The sequence below is a fragment of the Notamacropus eugenii genome, chromosome 3 (genome assembly GCF_028372415.1).
Source record: "Notamacropus eugenii isolate mMacEug1 chromosome 3, mMacEug1.pri_v2, whole genome shotgun sequence".
NCBI classification, from domain to species: domain Eukaryota; kingdom Metazoa; phylum Chordata; class Mammalia; order Diprotodontia; family Macropodidae; genus Notamacropus; species Notamacropus eugenii.
Genome location: NC_092874.1, coordinates 34163308 through 34181940, shown reverse-complemented (window position 1 = coordinate 34181940; position 18633 = coordinate 34163308). Strand labels below are relative to the sequence as shown.

The 18633-nt window shown below is 36.5% G+C and overlaps 1 protein-coding gene across 2 annotated transcripts in view; it reads left to right on the top strand.

The window, feature by feature from the left end:
* Positions 1-18633, top strand: part of RAB5A (RAB5A, member RAS oncogene family) — a 56988-nt gene that overhangs the window by 36252 nt on the left and 2103 nt on the right. For both annotated transcript variants that reach the window (XM_072651222.1, XM_072651221.1), the window contains 3 exons: positions 5423-5574; positions 6136-6258; positions 9628-9721. In XM_072651222.1, coding sequence (XP_072507323.1) covers positions 5423-5574; positions 6136-6258; positions 9628-9721 — 369 coding nt within the window. The remainder of the gene's footprint in view (positions 1-5422; positions 5575-6135; positions 6259-9627; positions 9722-18633) is intronic.

The window sequence follows — 18633 nt, the reverse complement described above, 5'->3', positions numbered from 1 at the left end:
GTTCCCCCATTCTCTTTTAAGAAGCCAGCTATCCTTTCCTCAGCACGCAGTGACGACTAAAGAGGTTTTCTGCTATGTTACTGCCAGATCTGTTCTCCCTTGTGCCATCTTTCCTTCACACTTTCACCTTAGGCCCTTCCCTGCCCCTGTTCAGGTCCATACTGCTACCTGCTTACTGATCTCTGCCTCTGGTCTTTTCCCTCTTCTAGTATTTGTGTATTTTGACCCATATTAATCACTTGCTCTAAAAGTTTTCAGTACTTCGCTGATTTCCTGCAGAATGAAGTCCATACTCATACTTTTCAGCTGAGAATTCAAGGTCTTCCACAGTCTTACTGGAACCAGCATTTCCAGCCTTTTCTCCAGCTCTTCATCTTGGATTTTGTTCCACTTCCCCAGAATTCTTTCCCTTTTCTGTCTACATATCTATTTCGATTTATCCTTCAAGATCCAAGTTACTATGACCTCTCCAACTTCCTTAGTTATTTTGCATTGTCATGCACTGCCTGTAAAATTTGTTTTAAAAATCATCTTTAATAGGCATTATTATGGCTATTACATGCAAGGCATTATGTTAGGATTTGAAGGACACACATGTGGAAAATGACACATTTCCTAACTTCACAAAATCCCTGCTTTGTGTTGCTCTTGTGTTCAACACATGTGTTGCCCTTGTTTCTAACTATTTTGGAAACTCCTTGAGTGCAGTGGATAGAAGGGTGGACTTGGAGTCAGGAAAAATTGAGTTTGAATGCTGCTTTATACTTATTGCATGACCCAGAGATTAGTACCATTATAATTGTGGCAGTGAAAACATGCTGCCATTTTATCCTATTGTATCCTGCTAGAGGCTCTTAAGCTGACCAGAAGTAGACAGAGTAGAAACAATAGCTTCCATTTTTTAAATCTTTTTTTTTTGTTTGTCTGTTTAACAAATTTTTTGGTTGTTTGCACTTGGGAATACATTTTTCCATGAAAACATTGTGTCATAGATTGATTAGCTTTCCATGCTAGCCTTCAGAACTATCTAACCTATAACGTACCTATATTATATGTTATGGAACCTAACCACCTGTTATTACAGATTGGCAGACTAGAGTCCACCTTAAAAATGCAAAAAACCATTCTTAGCTCACAAATCATGCAAAAGCGTCAGGCCAGTGCCAGCTCTAGTTTGCTGACCCCTTCTTTATGTATTTTTCTATGACAACGTAGATTCTGAATCCCAGCTTGAGATACTTTAAAGAAATCTAAGGGACTGTATAGTAAAATTTTTTCCCCTAAAGAATTAACCTAGGCATAGGCTTTTAGACATTCTGAATATCAACTCAAGTGTATTTTTTCTGCAGGGTCAATGTAATATGTATCTTGGGTGCCACTCACTGACCCCAGGAAACCTGGATCCTTTCCAAGCATTAGTAATAACCTTGTTTGTGCTGCATCACTCTGAGTTGTCCTTTGAACCTCATGCATGCTTTTGTATTACTTTGCATTAAGGTTTTTTATCTGAATCTTAGGAATAAGAAATCCCATTTCATCTAACCCCTTTTGTCTCCCCTTCAGTGGGCCGTTGGTGTTTGGTGAAGTGACGTGAATGGGAGAAGTGGTTCATGTTAGGCATCCTTCACTCATGCTCCTTGGATCTAGCACAGCACATATTGCTCTCAGTTCCCTAGAGATGGTAAAAAAAAATTCAAGCAGTCAGGGAAGGAGCCATCTTTTAATACAATCTCTGTATGTCAGCTGTCCATCAAAATTTTCCCTATTTTGTATTTAAGACCTTCCACAATTAATTGACAGTTGACTTAACTGCTGTATCTTCTCAAGTAGTCTTAACTTCTACCTGGTTTTAGAGACCAACCACCCATTAAGACAGACTTGCTACTGCCTCTTTAATTTACTCTTGCTTTAAAAGATAGAAAATGGATGCTTTTGCAATAGTCAGTTCAACAAACATTTGTAGTCATTTGTGCAGAAGGCCTTGTGCTAGATGTTGAAGATACAAAGATAAAAACAAACAGTCCCTGCCCCCACAGAGTTTACATTCAACTGAAAGTATACAACATATTACATGGAAATAAGTCCAGAGATCCTCAAAGTTATTTCAAAAGGAGCAAACACTGAGAACTACTGGGATCAGGAAAAGCCTCCCAAAGCATTTGGCACTTGAGCTGTGCTTTTGAGGAAGTTCAGGATTCCAAGAGGGCAAAGATGAGGAAGGACTGAATTTCAGACAGGCAGGTCAAGCAGTGCAAAAGTTAGAGGGTAGGCTGTACAATGCCACCTTTCTGTGGATAGACAGGGCAAGTAGATAGGGCACATTAAAAGAAGATGAAAAAAGATTGGAAAGGTAGGATGGAGCCATGCTGTGTAGGACTTTAAATGATAGGACAAGGATTTTCTGTTTGAAGAAGCAATCAAAGCCACTGAAGGTGCTTGAGTAGGGACTTCCTTTATCAGGTCTGTGTTTTATGTATATCAGTTTGGCAGTGGTATGTGGAGGATGGTTTAGAAGCAGGACAAGGACAAGCCATTAAGAGGCGATTTCAGTAATCCAGGGGAGAGATAGTTAGGGTCTGAATTAAGAGTAGACAACTTTGTGACTAGACAGAATGAGACAGATTTAAGAGTCAGAGAAGTGGAATCAATACCACCTGGCCACTGATTGGTTATTTTTTCCTTTTCAGTATGATCTGTAGAAAAATCCATAGCAGCAAATGTCCAAAAAAAGATCTTAGAAACAGCCCGTTTGTCCCATCATTTAGGAAGGCTGAAAAAGTTGAGATTTGGATTTAATGGAATATTGTTCCATAATAGGAAATAAATATGAAGAATACAAAGAAATATGGGAAGGACTTACATGAACTAATGCAGAGTGAGAAAACACAAATCAAAATCACTATACATACGAATTATATAACTAGGTAAAAAAAAAAAACTAAGTCAGGAACATAGAGGAGAAAGTCAAAAGGGAGACATAGCAAACAGATTAGTTATTATTTTGTGAAAGATGAGTAACTTATTTTTAAGCAAATGAGAGGTTTTTTTAAATGTGAGATCAATTTTACATTTGTATGGATGTTTATATTTGTGAGTTCCTAAATCTAGAATAAAACATTTTAAATAAGAAATGTATTTAATCTTGATATTTACACGTATGGGCTCAAATCTGAATATTTTTATAAGGTTATTTTGAACTCTGCAAACAAGGATTTTGAAGCAGATTTTGTGCCTAATCCTTATCCCACCCCCCTGTACTAAACCACAAAAAACTTAAAGAAACGAGTTTAATTTCAAATGTTTTTAGTTTCATTGTCTTTATGGAAGCAAGTTATTTACATGTCACATAATAAAGTTTCTTGTCTTCATGATTTTTTCTTTTTGAATAGCAATGAATTCTACATCCTCTGGTAAAAAAGCATTAATTTTTTTTTAAACTATATTAAGCAGTTAAGAACGAGATAATGGAAGATCTTCCCTCTCTTTACTAGCATAACATTTCCTTAGAGTATTTCTTTTTTGTTTCTATTTTTAATTTTCCATTCATTTAGCTATATGCATGTAGTTCTTCTTTTGTGACAGCAAAATATTTTTTGATCCTATTTTGTGATAGCAAAATATTATTTGATTCTATCCAAGTCTTTCAAAAACAAATTGACATGACTGACAACAAATTTTAAAACTAATGTTGAGTTTTCTGTTATTTTATTATTTTCAAAATATGGAATTTATGATTCTGTTAGAATTTGGAATCAATTAGGTTTGAAGTTCACTTCTATTTGGAGGGGGATCTCAAGCATATTGCTTGTGCAGTGTCCTAATAGCTCATAAAGTTACTATCACCTCTCTGCTTTCAATATCTTGCGATTGAAAAGACAAGCAAGACATCTTTGAATGGGCTCTACAATGTAGAGATTTGCATTTTCACTGCAATCCCCTCTGTTTATTCTTGCATATGGAAATATTCATTTTGTTTGGTATTTGAATTCAGTTTTGAAAATTTAAATGTAAAATTAACATAAGACAGTTGCCCATAATTGGGCAGTTTTCTTAGACTGACATTGTTGTATGAGGAATTTCCCTGATCCCTTCTTCCATTTTCTTTTTAAAAGAATGTTTTTGTTTTATAAGTTCCCTCCTCAAGAAGGCAAGGACTTTTAATATAGATTATACTTGTGCAATCATGCAAAACATATTTCCATATTAGCAATATTGCAAAAGAGAACACAGACTACAAAGAAAAAGAAAAAATGTGCTTCGATCTACATTCATAGGCCATCATTTCTTTCCCTAGAGGTGTATAGCATTTTTTCATCATAAATCCTTTGGAATTTTCTTGGATCATTGTATTGCTGAAATAGCTAAGTTATTCATCTTCAGTTACCAGTTTTTTTTTTTATCCCTTTCTACATACCTAGGGCATTCTAATTCAGATTGTATTTCTTTGCATATGTGAATTAATGAACTACAAGATTATAAGCTCTTTCAAGGTAGGGTCTTTTTCTCCCCCCACTTTGTATCCACAGCACTTAGCATACACAGTACCCTGTAGTAAGTCTTTAATAAGTGGTTTTTAAATTTAATTATATTAGCTATATCTTAGATGAGATAGTCCATCCTGCTTTGTGCCTACATGTCTGTATATGTGTATACTATTGTGTGTGTGCGCTCTAATGAGCCTAGGAATTATGAAGTGGATAATCCCAACTCTTGTGGGGCAGGTAACAATTTATAAAGTAGCAGAATGGGAGCGTGTGACCATGATGACAGCCTAAATGCCATTAAAACTTCTCTCTGGTGCCTGATGCCTTGCCTGCATAAATAATAAAACTGTAAACTTAATTTAATATTTGGTCTTTTAAGGTTTCACCTTATAATTACTCTTCTTTATTGATTTCTTTTCTTTCCTTTAAGTACCCATTGGAGCATTTTACTTGGTGTTCATTTTTAGAATCAAACAAATGTCTTGGAGCTGTCAGTTTACCCATGCTGAGAGAATATCCACAAATATAAAAAGATAAATTCTTTTGTTAGATTTTTTTAGATTGAAATGCAAGTGAATCCCATCATTGATAATTAAAAGTTTTATCTCCCCAGTTCCAATAATACACTTTATATATATTTTTTTTAAATTGACAAGCATTTCTTAAGCATCTACTATGTGTCAGGCACTGTGCTAAGCATTTTACAGCTATTATCTCATTTAATCCTCACAAAAATCTATTGTTATCCCCATTTTACAAATGAGAAATTGAGTCAGAAGTTAAGTGATTTGGCCAGAGCTCTATCCACCTACCTGCGTGCCTGCATCTTTCCATTTTCAAATGCACTTCTGTATTAATTAAATGTGAAAATATGTAATCAGTTATATAAACTTTAATAAAATTGGCCATTAACTTATTTCAGGCTCTTTTTTTTTCAGCTGCTTTTCTAACTCAGACTGTGTGTCTGGATGATACAACGGTAAAATTTGAAATATGGGATACAGCTGGACAAGAAAGATATCATAGCTTAGCACCTATGTACTACCGAGGCGCACAAGCAGCAATAGTTGTATATGACATCACAAATGAGGTGAGTATAAAGTGGCTGCAGTGTATATGTGGACAGCTAGGCAGACTAGTAGATGGAGTGGTTGGCCTGGAGGAGGGAAAACCCAAGTGGAAATCTGACCACAGACACTTACTAGCTGTGTAATCTTGACTGAGACACTTAACCTCTGTTTCTTCATCCACAAAATGAGGACAAGTAAGAGCACTTAGCTCCCAGGGTTTTGTGATACTCAGATGCAGTAATTGTAAAGTGCTTAGCACAGTGCCTGGGCACACGGTAAGCACTAGTCTTCAGTATGCATTGGACTCTACAACCTTTCATTCAAGAGCAGTTCTGAAACACTTATGTGAAAACATGAGAAGGCCAAACATAATATTCTATATAAATTTTATCATTTAAAGAAATTGATTTTTTTAAAGGAAAATTTGTTGAATAGTGCTATAAATAATATTTAAGAACTTATTTCTGACAGGGTCATACTCAGATTTAAAAATCTTGTTTTAGAGATAAATTAGCTACCTTTAAAGCTACCTCTTAGTTGGTGATTTTGTGTTTTGGTTTTTTTTTCCTCCAATTAACCAGGAGTCCTTTGCAAGAGCAAAAAACTGGGTTAAAGAACTTCAGAGGCAAGCAAGTCCTAACATCGTAATAGCTTTAGCAGGGAACAAGGCTGATCTAGCAAATAAAAGAGCTGTAGATTTCCAGGTATGTTGTATTTAACTTCTTAACTTTAAAGCTATAACATTAAAAGATATTTTTTCTGAGCCAATTGCAATTATAGATTAATGAATATACAAGAGAATATGCAAATCTGTTTTGATGTAATTGGTGAATAAAGTTTATATAATAAATATCTGAATTTTCATGGTATTTTGATTTACTAATTGATCAAAGAATCTTATTAATATTCATTTAGTAAAGATAGGCATTGTTAGAGGATGACTCTTACTGGTAAGAATTGCTGTTAAGCACTCTGTCATTGGTTTAAAATGTTCTCGTTGTAAAGTATAGAAAGCTGTAAATGTATTCTGTTCTTAAATCCTGGAAGCCGTCTCGAACTTCATCTTTTCCAAAGCCTTTGTTGGGACAGCTGTTGCTTGTGGGAAGGTTGGGGAAGAGGGGAAGTTCCATGGGAGGGGGGGGGATGTGATTTTTATGTTATATTTATTTTTGTTGTTCATTGATTCAAGGAGTATTGTTTGAAGTCATTTCTGCAAATGACTTGCAAGCCATTTTTTGCATGTTCTCAAGAGTGGAAAACACAACCATCATTATGCTTTACTTCACTCCTTACTATTCCTCCATACTATGCACTCCATACCATTCCTCCTAGTTGGTTTCACTGAGTCCACTTCCCTCCTTCCTAATTCATCTTCCACATAGCTGCCAAATTGATTTTCCTAAAATACAGGTCTACCCTTGTCACATTTTCTGCTTAAGAAACTTCTAGTAATGTCTCACTAGCAGTTTCACATTTTTCTTCCATGTGTACTCTTTGCTTCAACCAAATCCCTGTGGATAGTCCCCTATGCTCAAAGTGTTCTCCCTCTTCCCTTCTTTGACTTTCAATCCTTAAGGATTTTTTCAAGGCTCAGCTCCAGTACTGCCTCCTGAAAGTGGAGTCCCAAGGTTGTTAGCATCCAGTCCTCTCCATTTTCTGTCGCTGAGGATTTATTAGTATGTCCTGTATGTACTTAGATAGGATCTTGTTATTTTTCCCCAGCAGAATGTAAACCATTTGAAAAAGGGTCTATTTTACTTTTTTATCTGTGTGACTTGTTGCGTTTCAGATATATGAGTTCTCGTTATAATTAAAATTGTGGCTTGCATGGGTGTGTATATCTACATCTAGACAGGCATATGTCAGTTCCTGCATTTTGCCATATATTCACTCTGTGACCATGGGCAGCTATTTTAACCCATCTGTGCTGCAAGGCAACTCTCCAAAGATGGTTAAGCTATTGATCTGCATCACTGGAAAGAGCTTTTATACTGGGAATTTCCCACATTGATGAAATGGACCTGACCACTTTGCGGGGCAGAAGGGAAAGCCATGTAGTCATTTGAAAATCCAGATAAATGGTGAGAAGCTAACATTGTATATGTGTGTGTTTTGTTTTGTTTTTCCCTCTACCTTTATGCAAAAAAAAAAAAGCCATAAAAAACATGTCCATTAATATCTGTGGCTTTAAGAATCCTTTTTACCTAGGGCCCTACCCTTTCCACCAGCAAACCCCAGAATTTCACTCTTTGATACTGTCTCTCTCTCTCTCTCCTCCTCCCCCTCCCCCCGGTCTGTTCTTGAAAATACAACCCTTTGTAACAGCAAGGACCCCATCATTTACACAGGTTCTTAGATCTGTTTTTCTAAAAGGAAAGCAACTTTTGAAGGGTCAACAGTCACTTTAATCAAACACATATATACCAACAGAGAAATAAAGACCAATAGACAAGCCTTCCACCTGCCTGACCATTACATACATACATAGTTACCAGAGAGAGAAACACTAACACCTGAGTTTTCAAAGGGGGTCGGGTCCTTAGTTGCTACCCAGAATCTCTGGCCAAACAAACACTTCCAGTGTGTAAGCCCCAAAGTAAAACCTCACCTCAGAGTATTTGTACACTTTTCAGAGCTAGAATCTCTGACCCAGTGCCTCTGTAGAAACTAATAAAAGGTATTGAGGCCTATTAATAGATGGGGAAAATCTTTAACTCTTTCCCCCACTCACCATTAACCTTACATTAACGTTACACCATATAGTAGAACTAAATAGTTCTGCTCATCATTACTGGAGAAAATTTGAGGAGAAACAGAATATGATGGCAAGTAAAAATAATAATGCCTCTTGTCTGGTTGATCCAGATCTTTCTCCCAATTTTCTCTGCAGTCAGCTAGCCTAGTCTTTCCTGGGCCAAATGTTCTAACAAATTTTAGATTTTATAGTTGATCAAAATTTGGTTTAGAAAGTTAGAAATAATAATGCTTTTAGAATATACTTCATCATTTGTCATTCTAGATGTACAAGCTCTCCTTATATGCTTCCCTTCTTGTGCCCTTCTACATGTGGTCTTTATTCAGCTTTTATACCTAATAGGACCAACTCATCTGTCTCACCTTAAACATTGTAACCATGAACCCTGTGGAGCTGTTATCTGTACTATCTTTCATGGCCTCCAAAGAGTCCTTTATTTATATAGTTTTTTTCTTCTCTGTTGCCTTAGATAAGTATCTAGGGCACCATCTTTCTGGAGTACCCAGGACCCATTTGATCTAAAATCCCATGTTCCCCTTTCCGAAGTTCCAAGACCCAAAGTTTTTTCCAGTCATTAGTGTTTTCCTATAATCTTCTGTTTCTATGTCTCAGTACTACCGGTGTTCCCCAACCCCGTTCCCCAACTGCTTCTTTATTTTAATACCTTTCTTTTTTTCCACTCCAAATTTTTGTTTCTAGGCCCGTTTTAAAAATAGAGATAGTACCACATACATACCTGGTGATTAAGTAACATGGTACATCTTTTCCTGGTCCACCTGCTTATTATACCTACTTCTCATATTCAACTTTTCAGACTCATTCTCATGAGTAGTCTTACCCTTTCTTTTGTGGGAATAGATTTCTAGACTTCAAATTTTCATGAAAGAAAAAAAACATCTCCTTTGTACATACAACAAATAATAGCACCAAGGCTAGTTTATAGCACCATAGGTCAAGCAGAATCCTTTATACAGAGTAAAAGTAGTTTTTATCTTGAATGAATTAACATTTAAAAGCAAATTCCTCAGGATTAGAAATTAAATAGTTATATTAGACATAGAGAAGAGATATTTAGAAGATCATGCAAAATATATTCCAGAGCAAAAAGACAGGGAAAATAAAATGCTTGCAACTAATACTGGAATTTTTGTTCTGTTTTGATTTTTATAGATGAGCTATAGATACTGTTGCCAAAGTCTAATGAAATTTCTCTGTTCCAGTGTAACCAGTAATTAAACCAATAATAGATAATAGGAAAATAGAGGCTGATGTATGGGAAAAAATATATAATGGAAAAATCAATTTTCTGTTTTTGCAGGAAGCACAGTCTTATGCAGATGACAACAGTTTATTATTCATGGAGACATCAGCGAAAACATCAATGAATGTAAATGAAATATTCATGGCAATAGGTAAGACTAGCTTCTATTTTTAAATGACGACAGTTAGCATAAAAATTTTTTCTCAGGTTTGATATCTGTTAACTCTTCTTTTTATTGTCTTGGGCTCTTTAATGTGCTGCTTTCAAAAAGCTCCCTTCACAAGGCAGTTTTTAAAAATTTATTAATAATTTTGTTCCATTTGTAGTCACTTTGTAAATATTTTGAGTTTATATTCCAGGAGTTCTTTATTTCTTCCCTAGCTACTCTACAATGATAATTCCTATTACCTTTTGTTGGGCTTAAAACAGTATTGCTATGGACATATGTAACTAAGAAACATAACTACCATACTTTTCCAATATTATATGATTTTCTACAAAAAATAGAACTGTTTTCTTAATATTATTAACCTTAATGTCCTTCCCTTATTCTTGAGCAAAATATGACCTAACTTACTAAGAACCTTTTCACAGAAGCCGTTCTTTTATGGCCTTTAAATTTAAAAGCCTCTAAATACCCTTCAGTTGTCTGGGAAAGGGCCTTAAACTGGCCTCTTAGTTTTCTTATCATTCTTTGATGTTTTTTGTGTCATTACCTTCTTGCAAGATAATTAGAGTGAAAAAGAGTAGAATAGTGCTAATGGCCTACAAACCTATGATTCTTTTCTCCCATTTAGCTATTTGTCTGGCAGCTTGCTTCTGAATTGTTCCAGGTCCCCCTTTCCATTAGAGTAATGTCCTATATCCATATATGGTTAGGACTTGTTTAAAAAAAAACTTACTGTAGCTTATCCCATAAACTAGATAACCCGATGTTACACTCAGAGATTAAAGTATCAAGCCAAACAGCAAGATCACAATTTGTAGAAGAGACTGCCAAGATCTTTCAGAGGGACATCTAGAGCAGAGATACTTGGAGGGGGGAGAAGGGTTTTAGGGAGAGATGGGAGCAAAAGCAAAAGAAAGAGCGGGCAGGACAGCATTTAGTTTGCTGCACATGACTTCATTTTGCTCATTACCTATGCCTTCATCTTTCAGTGGCTAGCTAATGAGATCTGACCATATTCTTGGTTTCTTAAAAGACTGATTTGTCTAAAGTTTAGGATATAACTCCTTTCCAACATAATTTTAGTGATCTGAACTGTGGTGGACAGCCCACCCTTGAAGAGACTGCACTCTTACTTTTCCCTTAACATCATCCTTTTAAAAGCTCATTTAAGCATGATCTAAGATGGATTTTGAGCTGGCAAATCTCAAGTGGATTTGGTTTTGTTTTTTCTCCCATCTGTATGAATATTTGAGGACAATTATAACCAACTATAAGACAATTATGTATAAACCAACCTTAATATTTAAATTTTTCCACAGGCTCAGAGAGTACAAAAAAGTAAACCATTCGGTATAGAATGTTGTATAATTTCAGTGGCATCTGACTCTTTGTGACCCCATTTGGAGTTTTCTTGGCAAAAATACTGGAGTGGTTTGCCATTTCCTCCTCCAGCTCATTTTATAGATGAGGAACTGGGTTAAGTGACTTAGCCCAGCACTACACAGCTAGTAAGTGCCAGAGGACAGATTTTAACTAAGGAAAATGAGTCTTCTTGATTCCAAGCCCATTACTTATGCTTCCTAGCCACCCTGAGAATGGAATGAGCTCTACATTGAATGAAGAAAATCCATGGTAACCACATAGTATCAAAATGATAGTTCAGTGCTTTGTTATTTGCTTAAGATGTAAATTACCAAAATAACATCAGTGAATCCATTTGACTAGACTGTAAGTAGCCATTTCTCAACCATACCTGCTAGTCATGTCATGATAGAAGTATCAGGAATATTATCTTCTAAAATATGTGCCATTTTTGACAGTTTGGGGCCTTTTGCCTTTTTGAGGGTAGGAAGAAAACTGAAAATAATGAACTTGTCCCTTTTAGAGGGTACAGTTGAAAGAAAACAAAGCCTGGACAGCTCTGGAGGACCCCTTTTGTGTGCCTGCCTGCATGGCTGTACCCGAGATAAAATGTGGTAGTCTGAGAGACTAACAGTCACACCTTCCCTTCAAGAAAGAAGAGGTTGTAGCAGCAGATGGCAGCTATAGAAGTGAAGGGAGCAGCATTTGAGGCACACTTGTAAGGGTGGATTGGCGGTGGATTATTTCTTCTCCAACTGGCACAGTAATTGGTGGGAGGCTACCCATGTGTGTAAAGGTGTTGAGAGCACAGTGCTTCCACTACTTGATTCTCCCAGTACTTATTTTGGAGAAGTAACCCAGTGGAGTGAGCAGGGAGACCCTGAGTCCAAGTTGCTCAACATACTGTCTCTTATTACCAGAGCAATTCAATAAGCATTTTTTGAGCACCTACTATGTGCCAGGCATTGTGCTAAACATTGAAGATACAAAGAAAGGCCAGTAACAGTCCCTGCCCCTGGGCAGCTCACAATCCAAGGGGGAGGAGACAGTGAACAAATGAACATGAGCAAACAAGAAAGGAAAGGTAAGAGAGATTGGAGATAGTGAGATTTTAGTTGGAACTTGAAGGAAACCAGGAGGTAGATACGATGGAGAGCATTCCAGGAAAGCAGTCAGAAAATGCCTGGAGCTTAGAGATGGAATATCTGAAACAGCAAGGATGCCAGTGTTAATGAATCTAAAAGAAGAGTGGAAAATTGTTGGGGTGGGGCTAGGTTTTGAAGGGCTTTAAATGTCAAGCAGAGGATTTTGTATTTATTCCTGAAAGTTACAAGCTACTGGCTTTTATGGAAATGACATGATTGGAATTGCTCTTTAGGAAAATCACATGAGTGACTGGATGGATGATGGAGGGGAGTAGGGAAAGGCCTGAGGTGCATAGACCATGCAGCAGGCTGTTGCAAGAGGTGATGAGGACGGGTGCTAGACTAGTGTCCTTGTCAAAGGAGAGAAGTTCCCCAGGTGAAATTGCTAGGCCTTGGCTCCAGATTGGCTGTGAGGGCTGAGAGAGAGAGACATTAAGGATTAACTCAGATGATACTAATTTGCATTTGTGGAAGGAGTTCCTCACCAGACTTTTTACCAGTCAAGTTAAACAAATTATTTTTGCTTTTAAGTCCTAATTAAATCTTGTGTTATTTCATTTATATTTCCTGCCTGAAGTGTTGGTAAAGAATTTGATAGAAGCTTGAACCTTGTTTGCCTAACTGATTTTATGTATAAAAATTGTAAGGGATCCTGACAAGGCTACTTCAGGTAACCTTAGCTTCATCCAAAGTATTAACTTATCCTAAACTAACCTCAATAAATGTAATATTGGACCCACCCCACATCGAATCTGGAATTGCCATGAATTTGGTGCTTCCTTGGAGGGGGAAAAAAATAATTGATGAAAGGGATAGTTTCAGAGAAACCTAGGGAAACTCCTCCTTTTTCTCCCGTTTTCATTGCTTTTTTTTTATTTTTTAAGTTCCAAATTCCTCCTCTTCTTCCCTTCCTCCACTCATTGAGAAGTCATATAAAACAAAATCCAGCAGAAAGAAAGAAGGAAAAAAAGTAGAAAGGAAAAGGAAGAAAGAAAAAAAACATGCTTCAGTCCATACTATCAGAATGTTTCATTTTGAGTCCTATGGAATTATGTATTGGTCATTGCGTTGGTCAGTTAATACTAATTCTTTGAAAATTGATTATCTTTACAATATTATTGTGGTATCAATTATTCTCCTGTTCTGCTCATTTCTTTTTGTGTATGAAACAAGTTTCAGGTTTTTCTGAAACTGTCCTCTTCATCTTTTCTTATAGCACAGTAGTATTCCATCACCTTGATGTACCATAATTTGTTCAGCCTTAAGTGATAGGCATCCTCTCAGTTTCCAAATCTTTTCTACCACAAAAAAGAGCCACTATAAATAGTTTTGTAAATAACAGGTCCTTTTCCTCTTTCTTCGATCTATTTGGGGCCTAGAACTAGTACTGGCATCTATCCTAGGTCAAAGTTTGTGGATAGTTTAATAGCTTTGGGGACATAATTCTAAATTGCTTTCCAGAAAGGTTGGATTAGTTCACAGTTCCACCAAGAGTGGATTAAAGTATTCTGTTTTCCCACTACCCTTCCAGCATTTGACCTTTTCCTTTTGGCGGGGGCGGTCAAATTAGCCAATCTGAGAGGTGTGACGTATACTTCAAAATTATTTTAAATTGCATTTCTTTATTAGTGATTTAAGACAATTTTTTTTAATATTACAATTTGATAGTTTGGCTTTCTTCTTCTGAAAACTGTCTGTTCATATCCTTTGACCATTTATCATTTGGGGAATGGCTCTTTATCTTAGAAATTTGACTTAGACCTTTCTCAGAGAAACTTACTGTAAAGATTTTTTACCAAGTGCCTGAGCACTGTGTCCTTGCCTCAAAGGAGTTTCTGAGTCCTGGGACACAGACACAGATAGTAATCCTACTGGACTTTCATGACAAGTAACTTGTATGGTAACGTGAACCATTCTACCTCCTTTAACACAAATAGCTGTAATTACTATATGGTTTAAATGGAAAGGTAACAATTTTTTGTATCTGTGGTTCATTCTTTTCATTTGGGTTCAACTCTTTGTGACCTCTGTTTGGGTTTTTCTTGGCAAAGATAATGGAATGGTGTGTCCTTCTCCAGATCATTTTAGAGATAAGAAACTGAGGCAGGGTTAAGTGTCTTGCCCAAGGTCACACAACTAGTAAGTTTCTGAGGCCAGATTTGAACTCTGGAAGATGAGTCTTCCTGGCCTAAGGCACAGCACTCTATCCACTGAACCAGCTAGCTGCCTTACATATTTTTAGGTTCAAGGTAATCTCTTCAAGCATCTGTATGTCATAGCCATAACTGTAATACTGGGACAGGAAGAGAATGCACTTAGAAGCATTGTCATCCATATCTTCACTCATCTCCATTTCCTCCTCCTCTCATCTTCCTGTTTTATCCTTCTAGCCTGCTTCAGATCTCACATTTTCCATGAGTCGTACACCCAACTCTGTTGACTCTAAGGCCAACTTTCTGATACACCATGTTATCCATCCTTAATACTGCTACTCTGGCCGTGTCACTCCTCTGTTCAAAGGAGTGCCTACCAAATCAGATTCATATTCCTTTGCCTGGCATTCTTGACCCTTCACAGTTAGGGGCACCATCTTACCTTCTAGTAAGGAGGGTTACGGGGTGGTAAAGTAGAAAACAGTGTTGGAGTTGGAAAAGGACTTAAGTTTAAATCCTAACTCTCCCAATACTGTGAGTTCTTTGCCTTATCTGGGACCTTAGTTTCCTCACCTTTAAAATGAGATATTTGAAATATATAACCCCTTAAGGACCTTTCTAGGTCTAAATCTACAACTCCATATTCTCATATCAATCCTCTTCATGTACTCTGTGGTTCAAGAAAACTGACTTACACCTTTGGCTTTCTTAATTCAGTATTTAACTTCCAAACTTCATATTCCATTTCGTTTCTCAATTTCCTAATGTACTTGTCATGAAAGTCCAGTAGGATTACTGTCTGTGTCTGTGTCCCAGGACTCAGAAACTCCTTTGAGGCAAGGACACAGTGCTCAGGCACCTAATTGTGACTGACCCCATGCAATCATGTCAGCTCTGGGATTCTCAGTAAGAAAAGTGCTGTTTCATTTGATCAGGTAATAGATTTCATCTCCAAGAAATTGGGCATTCCATCAGTTTCTGTGGCCCATTTCTGACCCTGATCACCTAAGGTCTTTAATACTTTGTTGTAATCTGAATTCTATAACTTACTCAATTTACCCATTAATTTTTAATATTTTTTTGTTTATGGTGATTATATGGGGGTAATGCCTTTAAAATGTACATGGACATGTAGCAGCACATGGAAAGGAAGGAATGGTTTCATATAGATATATTTTTATACACACACACTTTAGCATTCTTTTTTAAAAGTTTTGAGTTCTCAGTTCCCTCCAGCCTCTTCCCCACACATTTAGAAAGCAAACAGTATTGTCAGTTATACGTGTGAAGTCATGCAAAACATATTTCCATTTTAGCCCTAATTGCCTCCCCCAAAGAAAGAAAAGAAAAAGTGGAAAAAAATATTCATAGGTCTTCAGTTCTCTCTCTGTGGAAGTATATAGCATTTTTTCTTCCTGAGTCCTTTGGAATTGTCTTGAGTCATTATGTTGAGTAAATTAACTGTTTTGCACACTTATTCATTGTTGTTACTGTGTACAGTGTTCTGCTTCTGCCCACTTCACTTTGCATCAGCTCACAAGGTTTTACTGAAACTGACCCTCCATTTTTTATAGCACAATAGTATCCCCTCACAATCTTGTACCACAACTTGTTCAGGGAATGCCCAACTGACGGACATCCCCTTGATTTCCAATTCTTTGCCACCACAGAAGCTGATATTTTTGTACACATAGGTCCTTTTTATTTTTCTTTGATCTCTTTGGGATACAGAACTATTGTTATGTCAGCAGGCGTACAGTTTTATAGTCTGGGCATAGTTCTAAATTGTTCTCCAGAATGGTTGCACCAATGGTGGGTTAGTGTCCCTTCTTTCCACATCTCCTCCAACATTTGTCATTTTCCTTTTCATGTTAACCAGTCTGATAGGTGTGAATTAGGACCTGTTCTTTACATTTGCATTTCTCTAAATAATAATGATTTAGAACATTTTTTCATGTTTTTTTTAGTTTTAATTTCTTCTAAAACCTTGTCTGTTTATAACCAGCTGGGGAGTTGCTCTTATTTTTTATAAATTTGGCTCAGTTCTTTACATATGTGAGAAAGTAGAACTAATTTATCAAAGAAACTTGATGAAAAAAATTTTCCCCCAGCTTCTTGTTTTCCTTCTAATTTTGGCTGCATTGGTTTTATTTGTGGAAAACCTTTTTTAAATTCACGTTATCATAATTATACATTTTACCTTTCATGGTTCTGTCCATCCTCATTTGGTTATAAACTCTTCCTTATCCATAGCTCTGACGAGTAAATATTTCCATGATCCTCTAATTTGCTATAATCCTTAATGTCTAAATTGTGTACCCATTTTGACCTTATCTTGGTATAAGGTGAGTTGTCTGCACCTGGTTTCTTCCAGACTGCTTTCAGTGTTCCCAGTAATCTTTGTTAAATAGTAAGCTTTTGCTCCTAAAGCTTTAATCTTTGAATTTATCAAACACTAAATTACTATAGCCATTTACTGCTGTATATTCTGTACCTAATCTGTTCCACTGATCTACCACTCTCTTATCCAGTACCAGGTTGTTTTGGTGATTACTGCTTTGAAATATGATTTAAGATCTGATATTGCTAGGCCACCTTCCTTCACATTTTCTTTTTCATCATTTCCCTTTATATACTTACTTGATCTTTTGTTCTTCCAGATGAATTTTGTTGTTTTTTTTTTCCCCAGTTGTTGTTTTTTTTTTCCCCAGTTCTATAAAATAATTCTTTTGTAGTTTGATTGGTATGGCCCTGAGTAAGTAAATTAATTTAGATAGAATTGTCATTTTTATTATATTGGGGTCAGCCTACTCATGAGCAATTAGTATTTCCCTAGTTGTTTAGATCTCTATTTGTGTAAAGTATTTTGTATTTGTAATTGTGTTCATATAATTCTTGGATTTGTCTTGGATTCCCAAGTATTTTATGTTATCCACAATGATTTAAATGGAATTTCTCTTCTGTCATTTCCAGTTGAGTTTTGTTGGTGACAGAGAAATGCTGATGATTTATATGGTTCTACTTAATATCCTGCAATGTTGTTAGTTGTGTTTTGGGGTTTTTTTATTTTCAAATAGTTTTTTAGTTAATTCTCAAGGGTTCTCTAAGTATCTCTTCATATTGTCTACAAAAAGTGATAGTTTGTTTCCTTTTTATTCTTACACCTTAAATTTCTCTTTTGCCACCTTGTGGGCCTCTGGGCCAGCCCATGCCTCAGTATCACAGACTTCTTCTGTTGACCTCCCAGGTTGTCTTAGGGAGGAAAAATGTCCTACCTCAACTTTTGGTTGGGTGTGCCACTCCAGAATTCAAATTGAGGTGTTATTTTAAAGTTGTCTGGACAGGAGTGTTGGGAGAGTTCAGTTGTAGTGCTTCCTCTACTCCACCATCTTGTCTCCCCACCAGAAAGAGTAGTTTAACTTTAGCGTTTAAACTGCTCTGCTTCATGGTATTGCTTAGAATCAGATATTAAAGATGAAAGTTAAAAGAAGAAAAAGTTCCTTCCATCTTGAATCTTACAGCATTCTGTGTTTTTTTCTTACTAAGTACTTATGACAGTTAATAGTAATAAATCCAAATTATCAGGGAGCATGAAATATAGTGGAAAGAAAACTAGAATTATAGAACTGAATTTAGAGTCATGGGACCTGTGCTCAAATCCTAGTTTTGCTAAATTGTATGTATGACTTAGGGCAGGTCACTGAAACCCTTGTATATCTCATGCTCCCTCTTCCCCTACTTTCCTTTTCCTCTCTCCCTCCTTTTTCTCTCCTCCCTCCCCCCTTCTTTTGCCTTCCCTCTTTCCTCTCTCTTCCTCCCTCTCTCCACTATTCTTCCTCTTCATGACATAGTGGATTAGATGTTGGACTTTGTGTCATCCCTTCCACACATACTTTACTGTGTGACCTTGAGCAAGTTACTTTACCACTTTTGTCTCATCTGTCACATAACGGCTTGGAGTGGATAATCTCTGAGAACCCCACCCGTGATAATCTCTGATCTCATATTCTTATTTTATACTGTTCCCATGTCCATTTTTTTCTCCCTTGTGTGTATATTCTTTCCTATTATTGTTTAATTTTTAGCACATTTGTTTTTATGCGTAAAACCTGTAGATGCTACACTGATCTCTTAGTAGTAGTGTGTGATATTTGATAATTTATTTTCTAGTCATTTCAGGATAGTATTAGTAGTAAAGGAAGAATTCTAGAATGATGGAAGTCATAACCATATT